This window comes from Suillus fuscotomentosus, assembly GCF_016647785.1.
Source record: "Suillus fuscotomentosus strain FC203 chromosome Unknown F5891scaffold_56, whole genome shotgun sequence".
NCBI lineage: Eukaryota > Fungi > Basidiomycota > Agaricomycetes > Boletales > Suillaceae > Suillus > Suillus fuscotomentosus.
In genome coordinates, this window is record NW_024539568.1 from 75,583 (window position 1) to 102,912 (window position 27,330).

The following is a 27,330-nucleotide window of genomic DNA, read 5'->3' on the forward strand; positions in this document are numbered from 1 at the left end:
TAAAAGCTGGTCGTCGTCCTACAGTGTTCCCTCATTCTCAAAGATATCATTCGAGATCCCCTTCAGAAGATTCCATATAACCTCGCACAGAAAATGTGTTTCTCCCTACTTGCCGTTGTTGTTACTTTGACAGCATCTATGTCTGTCAGTGCATGTGCGAAAAAAGGACAATTATGCGAAACAAGCAATTGCTGCAATAACTTGGCTTGTGCCGCTGATGTGAGCAGGTCGCTGTGTAACAAGGATTCAACCGCATGACTCACGTGTGCCTCTTAGGGAGGAAATCTGGTCTGCCACTAGCCTGCTTGAAAGTTGAAATTAATCGGGCAGCCCGAGCAGCACATCGCGACAGTGAGTCATGTTTCTGCTTTCGCTTTGTTATCATGGTTGATGGTGTAATACCTAGTTCAGAGCCAATCAGTACTGAGTACAGTATAGTACGGTTGTTTTTGGGAAAATTTCGCACTGCTCGAGCAATATTATGTAATGTTTGTGAATGCCATGATCTGAATGGTCGATTGCGTGACCACTGCCCAGTCTTGCCCAGTCTTACAACAACCGCTTTGTTGCTGATCGCATTCATGACAGGCGTGTTGAAGCCCAAGGAAGAGGATAGTCCGCAACTTGTAATTCTCCGTGATACCCGAGTCTTTTCAACTATAGTACTGTGTTTATTTCACATCCAAACTGTATTCATGAAAAAGTTGTCAGGAAGCCGGACGGGTTGCTCGAATACCCGCATGCACTGCTCATGTCCGCTATCAATGATGACGAGACGATACGTCTTTCTGAGGCCGACTGACTGTTCAACGAAAAAGACTAACTACTACAAGTTGAAGATGATAAAAGTGAAGGTTGGCTTTGGGATACCATGTTACATCGGGCATTCACATTCACAACAGGTCTGTTGATTGTCAGGGTTCATGCCTTCTCCGGCAACAAAAAGGCTAATCTTATTGTTCTTTTATCATTTGGCTTGGTACAATGATATCTCTATTTCCTTGTACATTACTAACCCGTATAGTGCAGACCATCATGGTGACGTGTGTGATCCTAAGTGCCGCCCCCATCCATTTCAGCAACCCAGAAGGCGATAACACGTTAATAAGGAGTGTCTACGGCGATGGACTCCTCTACATGACCTGCATCACAAGTATTAACACCATTGTTACATCAGGAAAACGACAAGTTCCTTATTTCACCTTATTGTCACTTTTTCACATTCAATAAGGCAAAATAAGCAAAGGCTAAAATAAGTGGCCATGAAGTGGAAAAAGGCCACTCGTCGTCTGAATTCTCACTTATTTCTGACTTAGTTTACTTTTTGCATCAGAAAAAAGGCATCGTCCATTCAGAAAAGCATGACACAAAAGCAATTAAGCAAGATAAAACCAGAAAAAAATGAATGTGAACCGATAGTCGGAAAGCAGTACCAGTAGTCTAGTACTGGTAGAAAATAGCACAGGATGGGATGTATAACGAGTGGTGATAATAGTAGTCCGCCAAGCAAGTTAAGGATGGTATCAGAAGGCCCATGGACAGACACCATCAGAGAACAGCTCTGCCAAATCCACCAAATCAGCAAAATATAAAAAAAAAAAAAATTTGCGAACAAAGACAGAGGCACAGCTTGAATAAGATAACGTTGTACATACATAAGAAGGCACGGTCATCGTCAGAGCTCTCAGAGATGCCTGCATCTGCAGCATTACTTTCGTTCAAAGCTGACCGCGCCATGTCTACTGTGGTTTCGACGAAGTCCAGGCCCTTCTTCTTGATGCTCTTCATGTACCCAGTGTTCGCTTTACCCCAGAGATCGCGTGAAAACAGATATGGAGCACTTGTCACCTTCCCGGTGACCTTGTTGAGTACTTTGGGAAGCTTGATGTTCAACTTGCTGCGTGCTGAGGTTGATGCTAAGATGTCCTCGACTTTGATATCGCCATCTGAAATCAATGTGATGGCACGCTCAAGCTATGTGAATTATTTGAGTGGGACTTGGAGCATTGCTAACAAGAAAATGAACAGACCGCTGTAGCACAAAATGCAATAACACCAGCCATCCCTTTTGTTGCAAGGTCCTTGGTTTTCAATGCGGGAATGGTAGCATGGCCATTAATGGTGCTAAGGTGGGCCGTTCCAAGGAGCTGCAGCATAAATGCAGAGTGGAACGCCCCGTCAGGCTCGCACTTGTCCATGTCCTTGAAGATGAAGGTGAAATTCTTCAAGAGGAGCCCTGTGAGAACCTCTGGGTCACAGTCATTGTTGCTCGTCAGAAAATCGAAGATGATTGCGATGGCCGTAGAGCCGAAGTTGCTCCGCCACTCGGAAAGCCGTTGGACAGTCTGTGAGTCAGAACAGATAAGTAGTGAGGTGTTGTAGACATCTGGCATGACAAGAGCGTATGAATGAGAAAACAGCACCATTCTGAACAATGACAAGGTTAAGCTCCAGGTAGACTGCCTGAAATGCAATTTGGATATGTGTCAGTAGAGTTTCATCTGGGATGCTCCAGAGGGATTCTTGGCTGCCAGCCCACAACATCATTGTCGGAAGGAATTTTTTAGCCCAACGGTGGTCCATTTGGACTTGTTCAGGAAGGTCGGTGTTTCGATATTGCGCTCGAGGCTTCAAGTTGTCATGTGGCATGTCAACATTGACTGACTGCTCCTTGGGTTTGGCAGGAGTAGCACGAAGAGATGTTGAAACCTTAAGTGATTCTACCTTTGCCTTCTTAGTGAGAGCAGGTTTGGTGTCTGTGGTCACAACTGACGTCTAATAAAAAAATTGCATCAGAAAGGACAACTCTATATTATTAAATTCTCACCGAGCTTGTGGTACGGGGGGCTTTCCAGGCTTCACTTCATACGTCAGATCACTCTTGTCCGGTAGGTCGATTTCCAATGTATTGTCAACTAAAGGTGCAGTGAGTCTGATAGCATCAATGTCAACGATCAGTGTTGACTCACAGGCATCAACCGACAAAAAATCTAAATCTTCGATTTCACTCCCTTCAGAGGCCTTCCTTTTGAGGTTGCCAACTGCAAAGGAAGCCTTAGGCAAGCCTACTGGCGAAGGCTGGGTGAACGGAGCACGAAACTCTGCTGGAATCTCCAACTCATCATCAGAGTCATCAATGGTGAGAGTCAGCACCATCTTTGAATAATAATGTCAGATGTTTTTCGAAAGCTAAAAATTAAAACATTACTGCTGCAGCTGACCGCCCTTCCTTGGTAGTGATTCCATGTGCAGCCAGGTGTTCCAATTTGTCAATCTCGTCCTCATCCTCATCATCAGCAAAACCTCCTGGTATATCCTCATCTACACCTGAACATTGAGGACTGTTAAGAATACCAGTCGGGATTTCACTGTGAGTTGTCTTGGAAGAGCCCGTAAGATGAGAAAAAACTGTTGAAGGAGGAGGCGATGTGTGAGTCACATGACTCGGCGGTGCATTCTGATTCTTGATGGGTATGTCGACGTCTGAGACCCAGCTCTTAACTTTGCTGCTAAGAGTATACTCAGGCTTGTTCCTACGGTTCAAAGTTAAATTGAGGAAGAACATTGTTGATTCGGTGAGCAGGAGCATGATGAGAAGGTTCAGGGAAACCTACACTGTGACATCCATTGAGTCGCCCTTCTTATGGACACGGGCATCCTTATCTCCGCCATCAGCAGAAGTTATCTGTTTGATTTGCTCATGCGCTTGATTGACAGCATCCTTCATCGAAACTTTGGTAATCTTCTTTTTGGAGTCATCCTTGAGACCCATCTGCACATGAGCCGGTAAGAATCTCTGGCTCTTGATTCAAGTTGGTTCTGACCTCATCGCCTTCACCATAGGCTGCTGTGACATCCGCCTGACTCAGACCATCCTTTACAGCCACCTTCTTGCCTTTGGTGGGAATTGGACGAGGCCGAACTCCCTTAGCCTTCCTTGCCAGCGTGCTCGTCTGTTTGGCTTCCATCTCCAGCTCTATACCAGCAATGCGCTTAGCTCCTGCTTCAACAGCTGCAGCCCGTGCTGCAGCCTGCTCTGCCTTTTCTGCTCGAGCAGCAGCAACTTCTTCGGCCATATGTTGGGTCTTCTTTGCCTGCAAGAGGATCACACCAGGATGTGCAATTGCATTGGAGGGACGAGTACGACGAGTTACGGTAGTGTCAGCAGGTTGGGAAGGCATATTGATATGAAAGATGCGGGTGAGGAGCTGCAAGTGAGACGGGCAGAAATTTGCAGGTAGCAGAGAGCGGCAGGAAATGGTCTAGGTTCAGTGAAAACTTTTAAGTGTGTTACCCTTATCCCAAACACGGACAACGTGTTATTGATTACGACCATGGCACTCAGGCTCGAAGCATGGTTTACTTTGGACCGAAACCATATTTTCTTGGTGCTAAGCATAAACTATGTACATGCCCTGTTTTTTCATGCTTTTACACACAGTTTATATTCTTCAAAGGAACCGGAACTCTCGACCAGACCATAATGCACTCCAACTCCCTTGTGGATGCTCCAATTGTCAGCGCTATTTCAAAACTCAAGCAGGACGAACCAAACATTGGAATTCAGCCCATCCTACAATCACAAAGCCACCTAACTCTTACCATGCCAGTGTTTCTGAAGAGCTAGAAGAGCCTTACTATCCGGCCCCTGCGCAACCACATGAGCCGCAGTTTGACTTTCAAGAAGTCGAGAATGATTGGTTGAATCTGACGGGACATGATGGGATGCACAACTCACCAGCTCCGAGAATTGACACTGAGTTTTGGGGGCCAGGAGACTGCTTATATCGGAACTTTCACAAGGACCTTGATGGTAAATGCTTCACTTCGTTATTAGATCAATTTTCTAACAATGTACATTCTTTTAGCCCGCCCTTGTGATGATAATGGCATGTTTCTCCCCCCTGGAAGCCTACCTAAACCACTCTCTGATAAATCCTCCTCTGACTGGACTCCTTACCGAAATCGTGTCGAATTTGAAACAGCAGAGTATTTATTTACCGAGAATCAGACGCCTGCAGGTCAGATCAATAAACTCCTTGATCTCTGGGCCTCAACCCTCAAGAAACATGACGACAAGCCTCCATTTGCCGACTTTCATGACCTTTACAAAACCATCGACAGAACACCGCTTGGGGATGTGAAGTGGCAGTCATTTTCAGTTCGCTACAATGGTGAAAAACCAGACACTGATGCACCGCCATGGATGGATCAAGTCTTTGACGTCTGGTACCGTGATCCACAAGAGGCCATTTGCAACATGCTTGCAAATCCCGACTATGCCAAAGAGTTTGATTACAGACCCTACTGCGAGTTCTCAACTGATGACAACGAGCGTCAGTGGAAAGACTTTATGTCTGGTGATTGGGCATGGGATCAGGCCGTAAGTCTTTCAATTTCTTGATCACTCCTTTGAATCTAACAATTGCCGCCAGGACATAATCTCCGAAGATCCAGAATCACATGGATCCACATTTGTACCTGTTGTTTTAGGCAGTGACAAGACTACAGTTTCCGTTGCAACGGGAAACAACGAATATTACCCGCTCTATGCATCTATTGGCAATGTTTGCAATAACGTTAGATGAGCCCACCGTGACGCAGTTAGTATTATCGCCTTTCTCGCTATTCCCAAAAGTAAGCTTGGTTTTTCTTAAATGTGCTGTTTGCTTATCTGAGTTAGCAACGAAGGAACATGCGACTAGTGATGTGAAGTTCCAAAAGTTTCGCCGGCAATTGTTTCACTGTTCACTCTCCAAGATTCTCGAAACACTTCGTCCTGGTATCACCAAGTATGAAGTTGCACGTTTTGGTGACGGACATTTCCGCCGTGTGATATATGGTCTGGGACCATATATTGCTGACTACGAGGAGCAAGTCTTATTGACGTGCATCGTGCGTGGTTGGTGCCCAAGGTGTGTAATTGTTCATTTCTTTAATCTACTTAAATTAATGATTGTACAGATGTTTGTCTTCACGTATCAATCTAGACGAGCCAGCCGGTTGGCGCTGTCGTCATCATACAGATGTGCTTGTCGAGGAGGGTACTCTCGATGCCTTATGGGATGAATATGGCATTGTTGGTGATCTCGTTGTAAGCCCTACCTTTCGCACTATGTTTCATGATGCATTAACACTTTATATCAGCCCTTTACGAATGATTTTGCTTGAGCCAACATCCATGAACTCATTGCCCCCGATATCCTTCACCAGCTTATCAAAGGGACGTTCAAAGACCACCTGGTTGATTGGATCGAGAAGTACCTATACCAGACGCACTCGAAGAAAGATGCTGAGCGCATCATAGATGATATTGATCGAAGGTAAATGATTCATCTCATCATGGGTACTATCTATTGAACTAGTTGCGTCTAGAATCGCTGCTGTTCCGGCCTTTGCTGGTCTTCGGCGCTTCCCACAAGGACGAGGCTTCAAGCAGTGGACGGGTGATGACTCGAAAGCACTTATGAAGGTATGTTTCTTGTGTATCAGACTACTAATATCTTACTGACATATTGTTATAGGTATACTTATCTGCTATTGAGGGATATGTCCCTGTGGATATGGTCCGGACATTTCGAGCCTTTCTCGAATTTTGTTATCTTGTCCGACGCAGCATAATCACGGAGAAGATGCTCGAGCAAATCCAGGAGGCACTTGACTGGTTTCATCGGCACCGGCAAATTTTTGAAACACTCGACGTTATTTCAACATTCTCACTCCCTCGCCAGCATTCCCTTCAACACTACATACACCTCATTCGACTTTTTGGGGCCCTGAATGGTTTACGCTCTTCGATCACTGAAGCTAAGCATATCAAAGCAGTGAAGGAGCCGTGGAGGCGCTCCAGTCGGTACGAGGCACTGGGCCAAATGTTGGTCACAAATCAACGCCTCGACAAGCTCGCAGCATCGCGCGCTGATTTTACTCAACACAAGATGCTTAATGGTACGTGCAACACAAGATGCTTAATGGTACGTGCCTTTCTGCAGCTGTCCTCGAAGTGGGTAAGTAAAATACTATACTGTTATTGTACTCTCACTGATACTCAAATAGAACGACTGCGCGCCCTCAATCTCACGGCACCAGATGAAGCTGCCAACACTCAGGCTGTCAATACCACAGTGGACAACGACAACAACAACGATAACGAAGTCGACGACGGACCAACAAATGTCGAAGCACACGTGGAGTTGGCCAAAACACCTCATGAGTCATTAAGCACCTGTCACTTTCAAACTACACTAACATATGATTTAGAATATAAACGTGCTCGCACCATTGCTGCATTAGCAATTGAATTATCAATCCCACATCTCTCGAATCTTCTGCGACACTTTCTCTTCGGTCAACTCAACCGCAACGATCCCCGTGATCCATCAGAGGTTCCCCTAGCTTACTGTCCCCAATTCGACGACAAAATCAGTGTTTTCAACTCTGCTTGTTCGAGATTTTTTGCGCCAAGTGATCTCAGTGGTATTGGGGGCATGCGCCGTGAGTATATTCGTGCATGTCCGATATGGAGAAATGAGCATCCTTGGTTTGATTGTGTCTTCGTCAACATGAATCCAGGTCTCGATGGTATGAGGGGCTTGGATGTCGCACGAGTACTGACATTTTTTTCTTTTACTTACAAGCGAAAATTATACTCATGTGCAGTTGTGCGGTGGTTTGATACCATTGGAGACTCGCTGAACGAAGACACTGGAATGTGGGTTGTACAGCCTGCTCATAATAACAACAACACGCCCCATATTTCCGTCATACATATTGATTCAATCTACCGCGCTGCACACCTTATTCCTGTATATGGTACTCAAGTTATTCCTGCGCAACATCACCACCATCAGACCTATGATATTTTCCACCGTTTTTATGTTAACAAATATGCAGATCATCACTCCTTTGAAATTGCATTTTAGACTTTTTTCGGTCTAGCATTTGCTTATGACACTTGTTTCCAGCTTTTTTGAACTTCGCACATGAACTTGTTTAGAAGCTCGAACTGCTTTTTCACAAGTAGAAAAAGTGATGATTAAGTCGGCTGAAAAATCTTCCTAACAGAAATTAAGTAACATAAGGTGAAATAAGGAACCTGTCGTTTTCCTGATGTATTATGATTTTCGTGCTGACATCTCTATAGTGGTATCCACTCTTAATGTGATTGTCATCTCTGTGTTCCCTGTGAGCTCTTTTCTGATTACGTAGGCTTCGAAGAACTGAGCACGCCCTTAGCTCTCATACAGCGAGATGTTAAACGTGTTAGCCTGGTCATATATATATACAGTTGAAATGCTCATAATGCATATGCTAACAATGCATAAGTCTCATAATGCATGGACTTTTTTGGATCCCGACGGCGTTCCCATGTAATTGACCGCATAATGCATAACCTTTGCATAGCCAATATGCATTATGAGGTACCAAATTGATAGGATGGGACAATAGGTACAACAATGTATTGCATAAATTTATTGTTCTGCTTCAGTGGTATTGTCTCATTCGACTATGTATAGAAGCTAGCAAGTAATCATGACAGTATGATACCACACAACAATGTCCGTAAACCCAAAACACAAACCCCGTGACAAGCCCGCTGTCTATAACCGACCTGCGAAGCGGCAGAAAATCACCAAGGACACTCCTCGAACTTCAGCTCATTCTCCCAAATGCACTTCTCGCCACAATCTTACACTCTCTGACTGGTTAACAGTCTATTCATTTGTTGATTCTCATCCTACTGTATCACAGATTGAAATTGTTGAACACTTTAAATCTCTCAAGTCGGGTGCACTCAATTTCATGCAGTCAACCTTATCACGCAAGTTGCGGGAACGTCCAAAAATGGAAGCACGGATCAACGATAACCCTAATGCATTGTCATCGAAGCGGCCAAGGATTGTCACAAGGCCCGATGTTGAACGTGCCTTAATTCTGTGGGTTAGGCACATGGAGAGTAGATGTGAAACAGTGACTGGGCCTATGCTGCGAGAGAAACGGAAAAGGTTTGAAGATGAGTTTGATGTCCCGGAAAATGAAAGGCTGTCGGGGGAATGGCTCCAATCATTTTGTACTGCCTACAAGATTCACGAGTACCGATGGCATGGAGAAGCTGGGTCTGTTGACATCGAAGCTGTTGATAAAGAACGAGAGCGTTGTCATAAGATCTTGGCGAAGTTTGCTCCCAAAGATCGGTGGAATTTTGACAAGACATCGTTCTTTCCTTAGTGAGTGTTCATTTATATTAATCTATGTCACCTAATTTTTTTTCATTTTAGTGCACCTCCAGACCGTGGTCTTGCAACACGACAAATGAGTGGTAAGAAGAAAGAGAAATTCCGTATCTCTATCGGATTAGCCTGCAACGCAGATGGAAGCGAGAGGCTCGAGCCTTTTTTTATCGGCAGGGCAAAGAAACCCCAATGCTTCAAGAAGCAGACACTGGAACACCGGGGATTTTATTATCAGAATAATAAGAAGGCTTGGATGACAGCAGTCATATTTGAGGAGTACGTGGACATGATGATATGATTGCTGTTAATATCTAATCAGTGGCCTAGATGGATCAAAAAACTCGATCTTCAGATGAAGCAACAAAACCGGCACATTTGCATGTTTATTGATAATTTCTCTGCCCACAGCATCTCGTATCAACCATCAAACATTGATCTTGAATTTTTTGGGCCCAACATGACACCATTTGTCCAACCATGCGATGCTGGAATCATCCGATGCTTCAAGGCACTATATCGCCATAATTTTTGCGCACGTGCTATTGATCTTGATGAAGCTGGCGAACGGGATATTTATAAAATTAATATTCTCGAAGGCATGACAATGGCGAAGCAAGCATGGTATGCTGTCACGTCCGAAATCATCAAACATTGTTGGGATCACACTGACATTCAAGTGTAAGTCATCTTTTGACCTCATTTTTTTCGGTGCTCAAGTCTATCACAGTGATCCAACGACTAACACTGACACACGGCCTCACACGGATCCACTTGCGTGGAACATCATCCACAAATTCGCAACTACCGAAATGTCCCTTCCCAATGCGGAGAACAAGCTACAGGCTCTTCTTGGCAAGCACTACATAGATTCTGATTGGAGACCGGCCCTCAAAGCTGTAATGGATGCTGAAGGAGATGTGGAGATGGCTTTAAATGCCATTGATGCACTTATGCAAGCTGCATCTCGTCATACCGGCCTCAAAATTCGTATTCCCACGCGCTCACAACAAGCTGCCCAGCTATCTTCTACCGAAGCTGCACTTATGCAATCAGTCTGAGAACTCCAAGCACGCAATCGCATTTTCGGTACCTTGCCAACTATCGATGAACTTCTGGACCCCGCTGAGGAGAGAGATAAGGGAGAATTCTCTGCTTTTGAAGGTGGTGACTCATCCATTGCAGACACGGTCCGCCACGAAATTGCCGTTGCAAATGGTGAAGTTATCGAGGTTGATTCTGATGACGACGACGACGACGAAGTGGATCCATCAATCACTCGTCAAAATATTCTCAATTTGTGCCAGCAGCTTGAAGTTGGATGCATGCAATATGGTGATCCTCAATTTTCACTTGATTTATCATCACAACTTCGAAATTTTCGTGCGAACCTACGATGCGAAGAACTACTTAATGCCAGACAAACTTCTTTAGAACAATTCTTCTCGGTATAATACATGTACTTCTGTAGGACTATGGACAATTTTCTGTCACACTTTTGGCGGAGGTCACATGCGTCACAATAGTGTGACACATATGCTATTGCATATGTCTCATAATGCATAATGTTTGGGCGGTCCCAACGGTATGCATTATGAGCATTTCAACTGTATCGTCAAAAGCTCATATTCAACATTTTAGACCCCAGATCGTTGTGCACAGCGTTCTCGCTTCGCGAATACTATTTAGTCTTCAAGCGAACAGGGAGCAATCGGTCATTCCCACATACCTATTGACAAATGCACCGGAAATGCAATCGATTCCAGACGGGTTTCCAGCGTGGTATGAAGGCAGGGAGACATGTACTGGTGCTGGCCAACCAGATCAAGCTTAGACGTGCTAATAATTTCGCGGGTCCCATGGATAGCATTGTCATTTTAGTTAGCTGACTATGAATTGCTTGTCTCCTAGTTTCTCCTTGTCATTGCAACGGAGATGTCGATTGCAGTGGTCCATGGAAGAGATAGCAGCGTAGTCAGCCAATTAACATCGTTGACAGGTCAAACCATAATGTCAGAACCGGCTTTAGCTGGAGCTCCAGCAACACTTGAACGTTCGACAGCCCCTCGAACTTGACTTGAAGCTCAGTGAACCACGAGTAAGACTAGGCACAATCGATCATATTTCAGATAAGTTCAAAATATTCACATTGCTCGAGCAATACAAAAACTTGTCCCAAAACAACTGTACTGATTGACTGCAAACTAGGCATTACACTGTCAACCATGGTACCAAAGCGAAAGCAGAAGCATAACTTACTGTCCCCATGTGCCCTTCGTACTGCCAGCTCAATTTTGTAACCTAATCCGAGACAATCTCGCAGACCATAGCTCCATTCTAAGGCGCGCAGGTGAGTCATGCGATTGAATCCTAGTTGCACAGCGACCTGTTCATACTCACGTTAAGTCCACAAGTCGTGCCTGGGCAGCAATCTGCAGTTGTACTGCAACTTTGGCCATAACAATATGCACTGACATGCATAGATGCTGTCAAAGCAGCAACAATGGTGATGAAGGAGAAACACATTTTCTGTGCGAGGTGATATGGAATCTTCTGAGGGGATCTTGAATAGTATCTCCGAGGATGGGGGAACACTGTAGGATGACGGCCAGCTTTTATATCCTGCATACACTTATGGGCACGACTCTGATCAATCTGGAAGAATTGTTATTGCTCAGGTCAGACGGCAGAACTTTCGGTAGAATTTGCAGGAGCGTTGTAGAAACAACAATACAATGAGGAACAAAAGAAGCTCCTGACTGTATCTGTAAAAGTTGTAAGGTCGCGCGCTGCCTAGTCTGCGTTACTTGAGAAGCAAGTGCGTTCGACCCTATAGGGGAAGTGAGTGCAGCAAGGATCTAGAAGTGTGCGCTTCCGCGAAGCGCGAGAAAGCGCAGGAGCGCGCAAGGTACAAAGGCGCGGGAACGCGCGCGCGTATTAGCGCGAAGCGCGGGAAAGTGCGCGCGCGTATGCGGAAATGAGAAACTAAGCTTAAGTAGTGATATAAAGCAAGATAAGAGATATAAGAGTGCAAAATGTAAAGGAATAGCTTTCTACTATATTCTGCTAAGTAGTAAGTGGGTAGTAACTAGTAAGTGAAAAGTAGGAAAAAGTAGGTAAGTAATAGTATGTACTGCTGGCGCTTATATAGCGCGCCTAAGCGCGGTCAAGCGGAGCCGAAGCGCTACCGAGTAGGTATGTAAATATATATATGAGTGAGAATGCATGATAAAAATAAAGGTGGAACTATGCTAATAAAGGAAATGGAAATATACGCACTAGGGAGCTTGGTGGACAGTGGATGGATGCTTCTGGATGGCTGGCGCCATAGGGCGCGCAAGCGCGGGAACGCGCGCGCGCGTATACATCGCGAAGCGCGGGAATGGTGCGCGCATGGCGCGCGTTGCGCGGGAAAGCTGCGCGTCATATAGAGATAGCTGTGGGTAGTGCACAGAGTGACGCTACAAGTTCGTGCTATGTACTTCCTAGTGTAAAGCACCATATCACGCCATGAGAGGCATAATTCTCTACAGCGTGTTCCCTTGTATCACGACCTGCCATCCCTGGGTAGTATAGTAGTTCATGATAGTGAGTTCTCTCGCATAAATCACTCATTTGAACCGTCTCTGGCAGCACTCCACCTGTGCTATGTGCGTGCTGCTAGTCTTTAAAGAACAACCGGTTCATTCTGCGACCTAGCGTCCATCACCTCACTCATTTCGGCCGGCCGTGCCTGCTGCAGACGTGACATGAGTTGCAATACCAACTTCACTAAAGATTAATATTGATCTTTGTATTCAGTTTGCACTGCAATCCCCACTTGTTCACGAGTGTACATTTGAGCATGTCGACGGCAGATGGACTTCCCAGCTTCCGCAGCTTTGATGACGCTGTGTTGTCGAAGGTTTGGCCTAATTTTGCCGAGTGTTTCAAATGTGTTCAGTCCCGCTGGTAATATGGTAGGTTATGATACAATGGTCGTAATCAATTGTACACGCTATTGCAGGTTCTACCAAAATTTCTGCCATCTGACAGCAATGACAAATTCTGCTAAATTGATCAGAGTCGTGTCCATTAGAACACGGAGGATATAAAAGCTGGCCGTCGTTTCCCCATCCTCAGAGATATCATTTGAGATCTCTCTTAGAAGATTCCATAGCATCTCGCATGTTTCTCCTTCCTCGCCGTTGTCATTGCTTTGACCGCATCTATATCTGTCAGCGCATGTGGTGCATCTACATCAACATGCAAAACAGATGGCAGATTGCTGCGCAAAGCTATGTTTGTAGAATTGATGTGAGTACGAGCACTCGGGAGTCGGCATATGTTTGGCTATAATTACACTTCAACTTTGCCGCTAAGCCGCACAAATTCTCAAAACCTGATCAGGAGTATTATAATCTGTGGTGTACATCCCTGGTCTAAGGCAGAACTCAGGAGGGGTAACGGAAAAACTTCAGGGTACCTGAGACTCACAGGGATGTAAATCAGATCTTTGAATTCAATAGAACATGAAAACCGACGTCCCTGAAGTACACAATTCTGCCAAATCGATGAGAATCATGCCCATAAGTATATGCAGGATATAAAAAGCTGATCGTTGTCCTACAGTGTTTCCTCATCCTCAGAGACATCATTCAAGATCTCCCTCAGAAGAACCCATATTATCTCGCACCGAAAATACGTTTTTCCCTGCTCGCCGTTGTTGTTGCTTTGACAGCATCTATGTCTGTCAGTGCATGTGCGGCCCAAGGATTATCATGTGAAGTAGAAAATTGCTGTGATAACCTTGTTTGTGTGAGCATGTCGCTGTGCAACAAGGATTTAACCACATGACTCACCTGAGCCCCTTAGAATATCGTATATCTCTGCGAGTCGCCTGGCCTGCTGAAAATCAGGCCGGCAGCCTGAGCGGCACGTCGCGACAGTGAGTCATGTTTCAACTTTCGCTTTGTTATCATGGTTGAAGGGTGCAATACCTAGTTCGGAGTTAACCAGTACAGTTTTTTTTGGAAAAAATTTGTACTGCTCGAGAAATGTGGATGTTTGAATTCATCTAAAATGATTGACCGCGCCTAGGCGCAGAAAATGCAGTTTGTCGTCCCCGCGGCTGTCATTGCTTTCACTACGGTGTCCGCAATATTTAAGACAAGTCTGAATGTCGTGTGAAATGTCAAGGCAATACTTAGTATTTAGCTTGTCATGTAAGCAGATATAAAATTTCAAATGTTAAAGAGATCTTGCGTGACAAGAAAAATATAAAGCAATAGCGAACATTTTGTTGCTGGCTGAATGCCATCAACAATAAGAAATATAAATACATCTTTAATGCTGGCCTATACTTCGAAATGAAGCTTCACATTTAAGACTCCAAAAAACTTTAAGCATTGCACATGACCAAATGCCTGCTCATAATACGAAGTTTGGGCCACCACTTAGACGGGCGTTTAAATTTAAAATACCCCTTGACAATAAAACGTGAACATAAAACATCAAGTTTTGTCTCCAGATAAAATTAATCGCCCAACGATCGCCCGCTCATCGCCCACTTACGAGTGCACGAGTAGAGTTCTGTTCGTTTGAAGAAAACTTGTACAATTTTTTTCGCATCAGAATAAGTCCTTTGGGGTCACAGACCCCATGTTGGACATGTTTCGTCATATGCTTTCGGTATACATGTATTCTATAATAGTACAATTTTTTTCGCATCAGATTAAGTCCTTTGGGGTCGCAGACCCCATGTTGGACATGTTTCGTCGTATGCGTTCCCCCGTACCCATGTATTCTAATATTCTAATAGTACAGTACAGTAGTGACACAAAATAATCTAATTGTCCGTGAATGCTAAGAGGACATCAGAGCTGCACATTAAACAACAAAAAAGATAGCTTACCACTTGCTTTGGTAGTGAGAAAGTCAGAACATGCCGCGTCAAGATTCTTCTTGAATTTCTTCGTCGCTCCATTGAATTTGAGTCCATGTTTCCAATGTGTGTTGTTCACCGGACCATTGTTGTCGGATGAATCGCGGCGATGAGAAACACCTTGTCGGATGTTTTCAAGGCGTGTCTGGAACCAGCTTTTGCATTGAGCAGACCAGAACCCCCCATCCAACCCTGACCCAGCCCAGGCCTGCGGCCTAGGCCACCAAGACAACTTCTCTATGCATCCGTTGTCTGATGATTCAAATTTGAGCGCACTGCGGGTCAATGTGAATTAAGAAAACTTACTTGTGTATACATAATACGTCCCACAAATGAAATCGACCTCCTCTTCCGATAACTCGTCGTCAAAGTGAGTCTCGCCGTTGATGGTGAGCATTTGTCCAAATGGGACAGCATCCCATGAAATGCCAATGAGGGCCAAGGGGAGGTTATCGAAGCCAAGGCTATGTAGTGCTAGCCGCCATAAGATTCCACCGCGAAGCAGAGCAGCTCGTGCACGATCTTCATTCATGAACTCGTGACGGTACTGCTCATATGCGATATAATCAGCGTAAACGGCCTTGAAGGGGGGCCGGAAGTATCTGAGCGAGAATGTACGAAGTTCGCTGAGCGGGCGCCTAGCCTCAGGAGAAACTGCCATGGGCTGCAGTGTCTTGAACGTGATACCTTTTTGCAGGAGCTTGAGGGCAATGGTCGAGATGTCGGACCCCCAGTCACGATGGAGGCACATTACAGCTGTAGCAGTGTCAGGAACCACGAGTTTCCATGGGACGAGACTTCTTGATTGGCTTGGCTGGATTACGTAGAGTCGCTCCTGGCCGGGGATGTCGAGATAGCAAACTCGAATGAACGCATTCGACGCCGACAAAGGAGTGCCAGGTCCCAGGTCCCAGTGATCGGCCGGGATCTCAGACAACTGCGACGTGGGGAGGGTGACAAGATAACCCACGAAGCATGTAATGACATGCTTTTGCACGTCTGAGATTGAGTCGACATCCTTACCTGAATCTCCGACAATGTTGCAGACGTGGTTGAACTTCTGCTTCTTGACCCAACTTTCAAAAGCGGCAGATCCAGCATTGGATCTGGTGGTCCCACCGTTGGATCTGGTGGTCCCACCATTGGATCTGACGGCTCCACCATTGGTGCTGGCGCTGTTATTCTGCACCTCACTGGAGGTTCCACCATTGGGTCTGGAGGTTCCACCAATGGATCTAGTGCTTGATGCCGTCAGATGGAAGCCGAGGTGAAATCGTAAGTGGGTTATGAAGTGTTCAATACCCTCGGTGTAATCGGACGAGGCTGCAACCTCATGACACCCGAAGTAAGTGCGAATATCCTGCAAGAAGCTGGATAATGATGGAGGTACAGGGGGAGGTGGCGGCACAGGATCAGGGATGGGGTCCAGGAAATTGAACTGGTCTTCTTCCCAGTTGCCGTCGGGGGTGCTGGTGGGATCCAGCTGATCACACAAGTCCCACTCATTTCTGAATGAGTCGTACAGCCTGATAGAGTTGCTGTAGTTCCCCCAAGTCCCCGATACCTCAGCCTTTGTGAGGCAGATGCGAAGTAAAAAGCCCTCAAACTCGTCTTGAGGTTGCCATTCGAATACCATGGCTGTACTGGACTTTCCAGGAAGACTATGATTCTTCGCTGCCCGTTCCCGACTCTCACGTGATTGCCGTTGAGAAGGGGATTCTTTTTCCTCCTTCTTCCGATTTTCCTCGCGGCATCGCGTAAAAAAAGTCTTCCAATCTTCTACCGACTTTTGGCTACTGAGTCGTTGAGGGGCCGGAAAGCGAGGGTCCACTTGAGGATTCTCAGGTGCGGTTCCCCGTCCAAGAGCAGGCTGAGTTGCATTGGCATCCCACCCAAGGGCAGGCTGAGTTGCATTGGTATCCCACCCAAGGGCGCTCCCGCTCTGAGTTCCATCATCCCGCTTACCCCACACATCATCATCCTGGCCCCAGCCATCATTCTGACCTCAGGTGTCATTACTTATGCGCTGCGCCTCGATTGCATGTGCGACAGCTTCCTTGGACGGGTTATAGTGACGCAGCTTCGCGTCGAACGCAGAGTTGTTCTGCTTGCAGTGAACCCAGACCGGGATTGAGAAGCGTTCGAATATAGGGAGCTGTAGCTCCCAAGGGCAATGGACAGATGATATGATGACGCCGGTGCGCGGAACTTTGGCCGACAGATCTCCAACAAACGAACATGATAATTTGTGGACCCATTCGGCCGGTATGGGGCTTCGGGGGTTGTCGATCAGAAGAGCCATCCAAGGACGGGTTGATCTGTGATATAGACAGCTCATGATGTGCCATGAGCACGCAGCAGCGATTACTAGACATGCGTCAGTTACGGTGAGATTGAAGATAGGTTCAAGTACGTAGGAATGCATTGCGCGATCTTAGTGCGACTTTCTTAGCAAGCTTCGCGTCTGAGTGCGACCTCAGGTACCCATATTGAGAGGGAGCGCGTGGAAGCACAGTGCCCCATGGAATTAGGAGTCCAGCTCCCAAAAGCTCCTGGCACCAGAGCAACTTCTGCTCTAGTTCGCGCCATTTTTCTCTAATGTCGCGATGGAGAAGGTGCTTCCCCTGGCTGTCGACCTCCGTGTAAAGGGAAAACATTGAGTGGTTTAGACACTCAAATATGGGACCGTCGAAGCTAGGATTCAAGGGAATGAGAGGAAACCATGGACAAGCTGCATACACCCAGCGAGTAGTGAGGGGTGAAGTGCTGTCGTCCAGAGATGCGTCATGATCGTCCCGGGGGTCCCAGACTGGCTCGTGAGGAATGTCGTCGGGAAGGGAAGATGCGTTGAGGGAGGTGTAGATCTTCCCCTCATGCACAAAGATGTTGAGTTGGCTGGGCATGGCGTTGATTGTAGACAGTATCACAGAGGTACAAACCAATGTGTTGAGAGCGAGGAAGAGTAAGCACTATCACAGAGGTACAAACCAATGTGTTAGAAGGAGGAGTAGTAGGAGTAGGACTATCACAATGGTACAAACCAATGAGTTAGAGATGATGGAGAGAGAGAGGAAGGAGACCGACCGACCAAGCTTAAGTACCAGGCTTGACAATAAAATTGTGTAATCATTCCACAAAACCGCTGTGGCCACCAAATATCGAACTCTGGGGTAACAATAGACGGGACAAGTGGAGAGTCCACAAAGTGTTGTGTTGGTTTAGGAAATGACTACCACAACAGTACAAACTGCTGTGTTAGTTTGCAAGGGTAAGACGATACTACAACTGTACGAAACAGTTGTAGTAGCGGACTATAGGAAAGGAGTAACTTGAGACTTTGGCGAAATTTCAGATGCGCGACAAATAGTTACAAATACAATTATGTCATCATTGTAATTGTCAATTACAATGATGACATAATTGTATTTGTAACTATTTGTCGCGCATCTGAAATTTCGCCAAAGTCTCAAGTTACTCCTTTCCTATAGTCCGCTACTACAACTGTTTCGTACGTTTGTAGTAGTATTGTCCCCTTAAGTTTCCGACCTTGGTGGTTTGTACCATTGAGTTCCTCGCCCCCCGATCTCTCCGAGCCCGATAGTTTGTACTATCGAGCTCATCCTAACATTGAGCGCCCCGACCCCTCCCGCCTCATTTTAGGTGGGCGACTTAATCTCAAATCAGAATGCTGACGTAATATTATTTACAGTTGTTTGTCTCGCCATCTCAAATTTCGTCAAAGGTTCCAACTTCCAAGTTACTCCTTTACTATAGACTGCTACTACAACTGTTTCATACGGTTGTGGTAGTATTATCTTGCCCCTGATTTTTCGAGCTCGATGGTTTTGTACCGTCGAGATCATCATTCACAGATCTCTTTGAGTTCGATAGTTTGTACTATCAAGCTCACTCTCAATACACTCGTTCCAACGTCACTACTCTTTCGATGGATTCATAGCCGTTTGGATGGGCGAGCTCTGCTTGCGTGTCCACCCAGTCAACTTGACGCCCGACGATGCGGAGACATGTTCGGATTTGGATAATCCTTAAGAATACCCTCCGCTAGACCATACGTAGGTGCACACGTGAACGACCAATTGGTCACCCACTTAAGGCAAGCCTGGGTAAAGAACGATATGGCCAAGCGATCGATGTACACTTGGCTCTTCGTTTGTACTGTTGAGCTCATCGTCCATGGCCCGGGGAAGGGGTCATATATACACTGCGTAAGTATCACCCAGCACACCCATTAACTCACTGCTGAAGGGGTTATACACCGCATAGGTTTCACCCAGCGCAATTCGACAACTGCCTCGTAGGACACCATATCAAACACCATCTCTGTTTCTCTGCTCGTCTCGACTCCTCCACCGTACATACAGTGGAGGGGCATAGCAACACAAAATTCTCTCATTAGTGAGTACATTACTATCTGCACATTGCAAAAACATGACATCTTCCCCAGAATCTCGTCTACACAACCGCGACTTTCATCCACCTGAATTCCTTCTCCGAGATCGTCAATCTCTCGACTTGACGCTTGGTCAGACCAGCGAGCCATCCTTCGTTATACAAAACTTTAGGCAACCCATCGACTTGTGCCCTGGAAGTCGTCGGATTCCCGGCTGCGCGTATCCGCTTCATTGGTTTTGAGCCTTGAGGGGCGAAGATATCGTTGTCCATAAGTCTTTGGTGATCAACGATGTCCATCTCCCGCTCTACCGCTCGGCACCATGTCATATTTTTGACACGAAGAACGGTTTCAATGTCGTTTTCTACATTGCTTTCCTCCGAACTCATACCACCTTCTCCCAACGTCCTGATCAGACGTTGAAGCCACCGCCAGGCTGGGAGGTCTTCTTCGTTTTCGTCGGCCGTTTGTTTGACGAGATTGTCGACAACCGCTTCCCTACGACGATATTTCTGCGAAGTCTTCAGTACTAAAATTATCTGGAGATTGTGGGCATACATTCCTCCGACGCGTCGCTTTCAGTGTTTCGTCCTTCTTTGTAATCAACCTTTTCTCCACCTCTACGGGGGTCTCCAGTATACCCTTCGCTGTGACCTTGGGCTGCGCGGCCGTCCAGATCGTATGCAAGTGCTTGTAACGGTCTTGAAGGATTTCCCTGAAATACGCCTCTGACCTCTGGAATGGCCACTTCTCTTCATCGCACCTTTTCTGTATTTCTTCGAGGAGTACATCAATAATCTTGCTATTCCAGGGGGTTTTGGATCCATTTTTTAGATCAAAGGTAAGATTTTTTAGATCGGGACCTGGACCATCTTCGTATTCATATGAGTAGACATCCTTGCGACTCGCCGCCTCATGGACTATGAAATTGGTATCCTGAGTGATCTTGAAAACATCTTTCAACAAACGCCGCACTTCTCCCTACTTCAATGTAAGGGGAATCAAACTCGATACTATGTTGCGGCTTACCAGAAGAAAATCTCTTTCGCAGCTCAGTTCGGCAGCCTTCTCTCGCCGAATTTCTTCATCCTCTATCTTTTTCTTCTGGGGACTGCGTTTTTTGACGAGCGGGAAGTCTTTCTCGATGAGAATGCGCCTCAGCGTGGCCTCCACACCTCTTGCAATCGCATCTTCCATAGGTGAAGTGTCATGTTGTTGACGTGGTGCATCTTTCTCGAATGATTGTTCTTGATGGATTTCCTGCATGTCCGCCTAGTATCATGAGTTTACATCATATCCAACAATATACCAGACACTCACCTCTGCAGGTACTGATAAAAGGCGAGTCCTGCGTGATATTCCACGAATTCTCTTTAACTTCTTGATGGTATCAAGGCATGGGGTACCTGACGATGGCTTTGCGGATGGACGGGGGCTGTCATCCATTTCTGTATCCCTATCCGGTAATCTGTAACTCCTGGAAAACCGCTGTTCCATGTTGGCCAGCTCGCTTTCTTTTTCCGCCTGGGGCATTTTCAGCATACTCATCAGCCACGAATCAATATCCTCACCCTCAACTTATCGACTTCGGACTTCAGCCTCTGCTCCATCTCGCCGAATCTCGCTTTCTCGCATTCTAGAAACTACGTGGTTGTCATTGACCACCTTTCATGACAAGTTATTCACCTTACCTCTTCCTCTTTCTTTCTATTGAACTCTTCTTCACGCTGAGCTAGTTCTTGCTCAAAGTGTTTGCGACTATCCTCTAGAATTTTCTGCACGCTAGTTTCTACCGCCTCGCGATTCGCATGGCCGACCGCTTCATGACTTCTCATATAATCTTCAAGCTGTTGGTGCTGCTCAGCACGGCTAGCCTTGTCACTGTCATCAACGGGTGTCTGTCGTTCAAGCGTCCAAATGATTTACCTTGAATTCTTTGGTGAGTTGCGCTTCCCGCTCTCTCAGAGCTACTTCCCACTGTTTTCTGATATCTTCCATGCTGGACAAATGTGCTTGTTGTAGGTTTTGAGCTTCCTACACGGCCGTGAGCCAGATATCCGTAATGTCTAGTGAGCTTACTATGAACCATTTGCATCTCACGTCTCATGTGGTTGATCTGTTCCATTTGACTGTACACCGTTTCGCGCAGTTCCGCCGAGTAATCTACTTCCTTGATACGACGCTTATCTGATACCTGGACAGACACTGAGCTCGACATTAACCTTATACACTCGGATGTACCGTCTTGAACCTTTTCTCCTTATCGAAACTAGTTGGGGGCTGTCCGGTGGCATCATCTAGGTCCATCCGTGATGCCTCCCTCTTGTCTATCTGAGTCGTCCTTGCTAGACTGAAGTCTATATTATTTGCGGTTTGAAACGCGGCAGCATCTTCCATATCGTCTTCCATGTCGTCATCATCAAACAAGTTCGCATCATAGGATGTTTGGATGTCTTCCTGCTCCAGCCGTGGCATGTTAATAGGGTTGAGTAAGAAGAGTGTAGCGTCAACGTTAGTTTCTGGGCTCCATATGTGTTATCCCACTTATATGCAACCCTAACAATTAAATTGTGATATCATCGCATCCGCTTTTTGGGTGTTCTGTATTGTGAACGACGTTGCACAATTCTCACTTTTGAGGCTAGGCTGCGGATGTTCGGGGGCAATAGTGCCATTTTTTTACAAACAAAAAAGTCAGTTTACAAAGTCTTAAGTCTGAGATCAGGTGGGCTTACAATACTCTGCTAGATTATTGTCCGTGGTTGCTTCATTCCATGAAACAAATAAAGATGACGAATTCAGCTTGCAGAATACTCCATGCGGAGCGTGCTTTGGGGTTAGTAAAATACTATAAGATCGCCCACTCTCATCACCCACTCTCATCGCCCGCTCTCACCTCCCCAGTTATCTTCAGCGCTGGTCGCCTACAGCTAATTTCATTGGTCATTCCTTTATCTTTATCACAATGGTCAACACTCGCACGTATATCTTACCCACATCGTCGGCAAGTTATCTTAAATTTCTCCTGGTCTTTCGCTTACAGCTTAATCAGACTCTTGAATTCCATGTGCGGTGTAGGCTATATTCTGCATCGTGGAGCAGACCTCGCCAGGTTACCATGCTTACACGATGTTCTGATCGCTCGCGCAACGCGAAGCGCTTTCCTGTTCCCGAGAGCCTCTTAAATGATGCTACTGTACAACCTTACGTACACAACTGTCTTGTCACCCTTCATGAAGGGAGACGCATCTGTCAGTTCTGTATTTTTTTCAAGCGGCATTGTCATCTGAGAATCAACACCCTTCTCAGCAGCGATGGCAATGTATTCCGAGGTGATGCAGCTATTACTAGGGTTGGCACAAGCGCCGGCTCTGTTGTAAACATGCGGGGAAGGGACAATGTGCTAGCCGACTTTATCATGCACAAGTGAGCAGTTGTCACAACCCTTTAAACGAATTAACGCAGGGCAGAGACTAGGACTCAAACAACAAGATAATCACAAAGAGGATAAGGCAGCAGGTACGTCTTGGATTGCTCACTTGGAGATACAAGAGGTTTGAACTAAAGAACTACTGACTATGACAAGCTACCTATATACACATATTGAAACTGAGATCGAAACTGAGTATGAACTAACTAACCAATCAGAATAATTAAAGGTATCATACGATTCTATATATAACTATAATGTCATAACATGTGCCGCAGCCGCAGTAAGACTCTGGAACATTCCAAGAGTGTCGCGAGGCATGACGTCAACATCTTCGGCATTGTCCGATTGATCACGTGACTCTGATAATTCTACAATAGACGCAATGATAGGAACTTCTTCAACAGTAAACATATTCTTAGGAACAGGCGCTGTGACTGGGCGCTTAAAGGACTTAGAATTAAGGAATGAATAATGGTTTGTATTTGGAACTCGTGACATTACCCCCTCTCTAGGGTGAGCGTCATCGCGAATGAAACTAGGACGAATAAACTTCTTGCGCCATTCCAAAAACTCTTGGGTTTCGAACACCGATTTGTTAATTTTGCGGGGATTTAATGCCTTCGGATTTTGCCGGTGAAATTCTTGAACTTTCAACCGTGCATTCTCAAGGTTTTCCTCAGGTTCCCATGTCGCTTCTTCTATCGGATATCCTTCCCACTCTACTAGGTATTGGAGTTTTGATCTGTGCAGTCTCGAGTCTAGGACTTTTCGTACTATCCATTCGGAATCGCCTTCTGATAAGATCTCTGGCGGTGGACGATGATGTGGAAGTCTTTGGACTAAGGTCGAGGGGGAATGCGGAGTGAGTAATTCTACGTGGAATACCGGATGAATCTGATATTTTGCTGGAAGGTTCAGGCGGTAATTTACATCACCCGTCTTCTCTAGCACTTCAAACGGACCAAGTCGTTGATCGGAGAGTTTCTTATTTGGTCTTTTCTGACGGATATTTTTGGCATTGAGCCAGACCAGATCTCCTTTCTTGAATTGTGGTGCGTCTTTTACTCCTTTATCGTAGAATCTCTTCATCCGCTCATTCGCCATTCGTAGCATACTTTCTGCGTCTTCCTTCGCCTCTTTCATTACATCCACTCGTTCATCAGCTGCAGGTACTTTAGAATTGGAATTTGGTGAAAAAGTAAACTCTGGATCGTATCCGTAGAGTACTTTGAATGGACTATGACCCGTTACAGTGACAGAGTTGTTGTGAGCGAATTCTGCTATCGGAAGCCAGTCTACCCAATCGTTTTGGCGGTAAGACGTGAACATTCTCAGATATTGCTCTACTTCTTGGTTAATTCTCTCTGTTTGTCCGTCTGTCTGAGGATGATAAGCCGTTGACATGTTCCATTTTATGCCTAAGCGTTTCGACACTTGTCCCATAAATTTGGAAACAAATTGTGTCCCTCTGTCCGATATCACCTGTTTCGGAGTTCCATGGTGTTTCCATACGTTATCTAAGAAAAGTTTCGCGATTCCTCGAGCGTCAACTTCCTTTTTTGTAGGCATGATGTGCGTTTGTTTCGTGTATCGATCAACGACAACAAAAATAGAGTCGAACCCTTCGCTTTTAGGCAAATCTACTATCAAATCACAAGTGATTGATTGCCAAGGTCCCGCTGGTATTTCATTTGGTTTAAGCGGACCATGTGGTTGCGTTGGGTGAATCTTCGTTGCTCTGCATCTATCACAGCCATCTACGTAATCGTGGACATACTTCGTCATTGAAGGCCACCAATAATTTCTGGAAATCAATTCCAAGGTTTTGGCACGTCCAGGGTGTCCAGCCGGTGGAGAGTCGTGAAACAACTCCAATATCTCTCGGCGGATCTCTTTATCGTTTGGAACGTAAACCAGTCCTCGGAATAACACCAATCCATCCTCCACATTCCATTCTTCGACTCCTCTACGCAATTGTACCGGTGCTGCTTTTAGCGTTTGTAGCGCTTTAGCGACTTCGGGTTCTCGTTCTGTGCATTGCCTTATCTTTCTCAGCAATTGTTTTTCTCCTTGCACTAGAACTTGACCTCTTTTAGCAGCTTTTACAGTAAAAAACTCCGGTTTTAACAAAATACGATCAGAATTGTCGTTTTCTACCCCCCCTCTGTGGTCTTCTCTCCGAGAAAGCTTATCGGCCTTATCGTTGACTACACCAGGCTTATGTTGGAGCGTAAATTCATACTCCGCCAGGAACAAACTCCATCTAGCTTGCCTTCTTGTCAACTTTTGGCTCGTCATAAAGTACTCGAGATTCTTATGATCCGTCCAGATCTCCACATGGTGAGGTTTTCCTTGCACATAGTGCCTCCACTCCTCCAACGCTCGAATGATTGCGAGTAACTCTTTGTCATGGATGTCATAATTTCTTTCTGCATCGTTCATTGACTTAGAGTAATACGCCACGGGGTGCCATAGGTCATCTTCCATCAGTTGAGATAGAACCGCTCCAGTTGCGTAATCAGAAGCATCGGTTTCTATTTTCATTTTCTTCTCAATGTCAGGCATTACTAGGATCGGAGCTGATGTAAACCTTGACTTCAGTTCATCAAAAGCATCTTGCTGTTTCTCCGTCCAATCCCATTTGACATCTTTCCGTAGTAAATCATTCATTGGTCTAGCGATGTCTGAGAACCCGAAGATAAATCTTCTGTAGAAGTTGGCGAAGCCCATAAATGCTTGTATGTCTTTAACGCATTTGGGTACAGGCCATTTCATTACTCCTTCTACTTTCACAGGGTCCATTCGAACACCACCCTTCTCCACTATCAACCCGAGGAACTCGACTTCTGTCTGTTCGAAGCTACACTTCTCAGGCTTCAGATACAGATCGTTCTCTTTTAGTCGTTTTAGTACCTCTCGTACAACTTTTCGGTGTTGCTCCTTATTGCCATTTGTGAACACGAGGATATCATCGATATAGACAACTACGGTCTTTCCATCAATTAAATCTCTGAATATCTCGTTCATCATGGTTTGAAACGTGGCAGGGGAGTTTGTTAAACCGAAGTACATCACGGTTGGTTCATGGTGACCAAACGGCGTTTTGAAGGCCGCCTTCCACTCATCTCCTTCTTTCATGCGAATATTATTGTACCCCCATCTTACATCCATCTTGGAGTACATTGTGGCACCAGTTAAAGCATCAATCAAATCTTGAGATCTCGGTAGCGGGTATGCATTTTTAACCGTCTTCTCATTGAGCTTTCTATAGTCCATCACCGGTCTTAACTTGCCATCTTTTTTGGCCACAAAGAAGAAAGGTGCTGCCACTGGAGATTGTGAATTTCTTATACGTCCTAGTGCAGTCTCGGCTTTTAACCAATCTTTCAAAGTGTCCATCTCCTTGGGTGATAAGGGATAGGGTTTCGCATTCGGCGGAAGATCGCCATCATCTTTAAGATCTATCGCATGATCCCATTTCTTTCTTTCAGGGAAGCGCTTAGATTCTTCTTCTGAGAAAACTCCCAGGTACTCGTGAAGCCAATCGGGAACCATCTCTTCGACCGATTTCTTCACTTTTGTTGCTTCTTCTGCAACCTTCTGCTCCGTGGCAACCGAGGCTTTATACTTGATCCATTCTCCAGGATACTCTTCGTCTTCTATTTCCTCAACTGTCGCCCTCTTCATCGCCATGTCTTCTTCGTCATCCTCTTCTGTGGGAATCAGATCTGGCACTTCTATCTTTTTTTGTTCTTTTCTTTTTTCTTTATTTTTTTGTCTTTGTTCTTTTTTAGTAATACATTTAACCGGGCAACGAGAAAGTGCAAAACGTCCAGCGTTCCAATCTATTTCCGGATTGTGATATCTTAGCCAATCTATGCCAATAATAACATCATCGCTTCCTAAGTCCGTAACCATGAAGGCTGCTTGGTCTTCAACATGGTCACCGATCTTTAGACCTAATTCAGCGTAATGAGTCATTGATCCAGCGGCATTTAACGAGCCATCAATATTTTTAACCGGAATGGGCCTTAATAATTTATGGCACCGGACTTCGTTTTTCTTCACAAACTTCTCGCTAATAAATAATGTTGATGCACCGCAATCTACCAGTGCTTTCACATCTGCTTGTCGGTTCTTTCCCTTCAACGTGATCGGAATGTAAAAATGTTCAGATTTGGATTTAATATATACTTCTGATACATCCGAGAACGTAGATAGAATGGAGAAACGATTGTTCGGGTCTAAGTTCGCAGACTTTGACTTCGACCCCTCTAAAAACCCTTGCCTTCCTTGGAGCTGACCCAAGCTTTGAACCAACTCGGAATAGGAT

At 45.5% G+C, this 27,330-nt stretch overlaps 5 protein-coding genes across 5 annotated transcripts; 2 read left to right on the top strand and 3 right to left on the bottom strand.

Moving 5' to 3' along the window:
• Positions 1–1,731: 1,731 nt before the first annotated feature.
• Positions 1,732–1,974, bottom strand: F5891DRAFT_923577 (uncharacterized protein; the record flags this gene model as incomplete). The annotated part of the gene is made up of 1 exon (XM_041373830.1): positions 1,732–1,974. A coding segment is annotated over one exon (243 nt), but the record flags the coding sequence as incomplete, so codon positions are not given.
• A 2,878-nt stretch (positions 1,975–4,852) lies between these two features.
• F5891DRAFT_1130305 (uncharacterized protein) lies at positions 4,853–7,922 on the top strand (the record flags this gene model as incomplete). Its single annotated transcript, XM_041364506.1, has 8 exons — positions 4,853–5,383; positions 5,436–5,579; positions 5,692–5,915; positions 5,965–6,083; positions 6,173–6,323; positions 6,376–6,472; positions 6,525–6,948; positions 7,261–7,922. 8 exons carry the CDS (start codon positions 4,853–4,855, stop codon positions 7,920–7,922), a joined length of 2,352 nt encoding a protein of 783 aa, XP_041221909.1.
• A 7,163-nt stretch (positions 7,923–15,085) lies between these two features.
• Positions 15,086–15,814, bottom strand: F5891DRAFT_958798 (uncharacterized protein; the record flags this gene model as incomplete). Its single annotated transcript, XM_041375587.1, has 2 exons — positions 15,086–15,405; positions 15,460–15,814. The coding sequence occupies 2 exons, from the start codon at positions 15,812–15,814 to the stop codon at positions 15,086–15,088; spliced, it is 675 nt and encodes a 224-aa protein (XP_041221910.1).
• A 4,004-nt stretch (positions 15,815–19,818) lies between these two features.
• Positions 19,819–20,467, bottom strand: F5891DRAFT_917693 (uncharacterized protein; the record flags this gene model as incomplete). Its single annotated transcript, XM_041373738.1, has 2 exons — positions 19,819–20,012; positions 20,095–20,467. Coding segments are annotated over 2 exons (567 nt in total), but the record flags the coding sequence as incomplete, so codon positions are not given.
• Positions 20,468–22,529: 2,062 nt separating this feature from the next.
• F5891DRAFT_958841 (uncharacterized protein) lies at positions 22,530–22,994 on the top strand (the record flags this gene model as incomplete). The annotated part of the gene is made up of 1 exon (XM_041375593.1): positions 22,530–22,994. One exon carries the CDS (start codon positions 22,530–22,532, stop codon positions 22,992–22,994), a length of 465 nt encoding a protein of 154 aa, XP_041221912.1.
• Between the last annotated feature and the right edge of the window lie 4,336 nt (positions 22,995–27,330).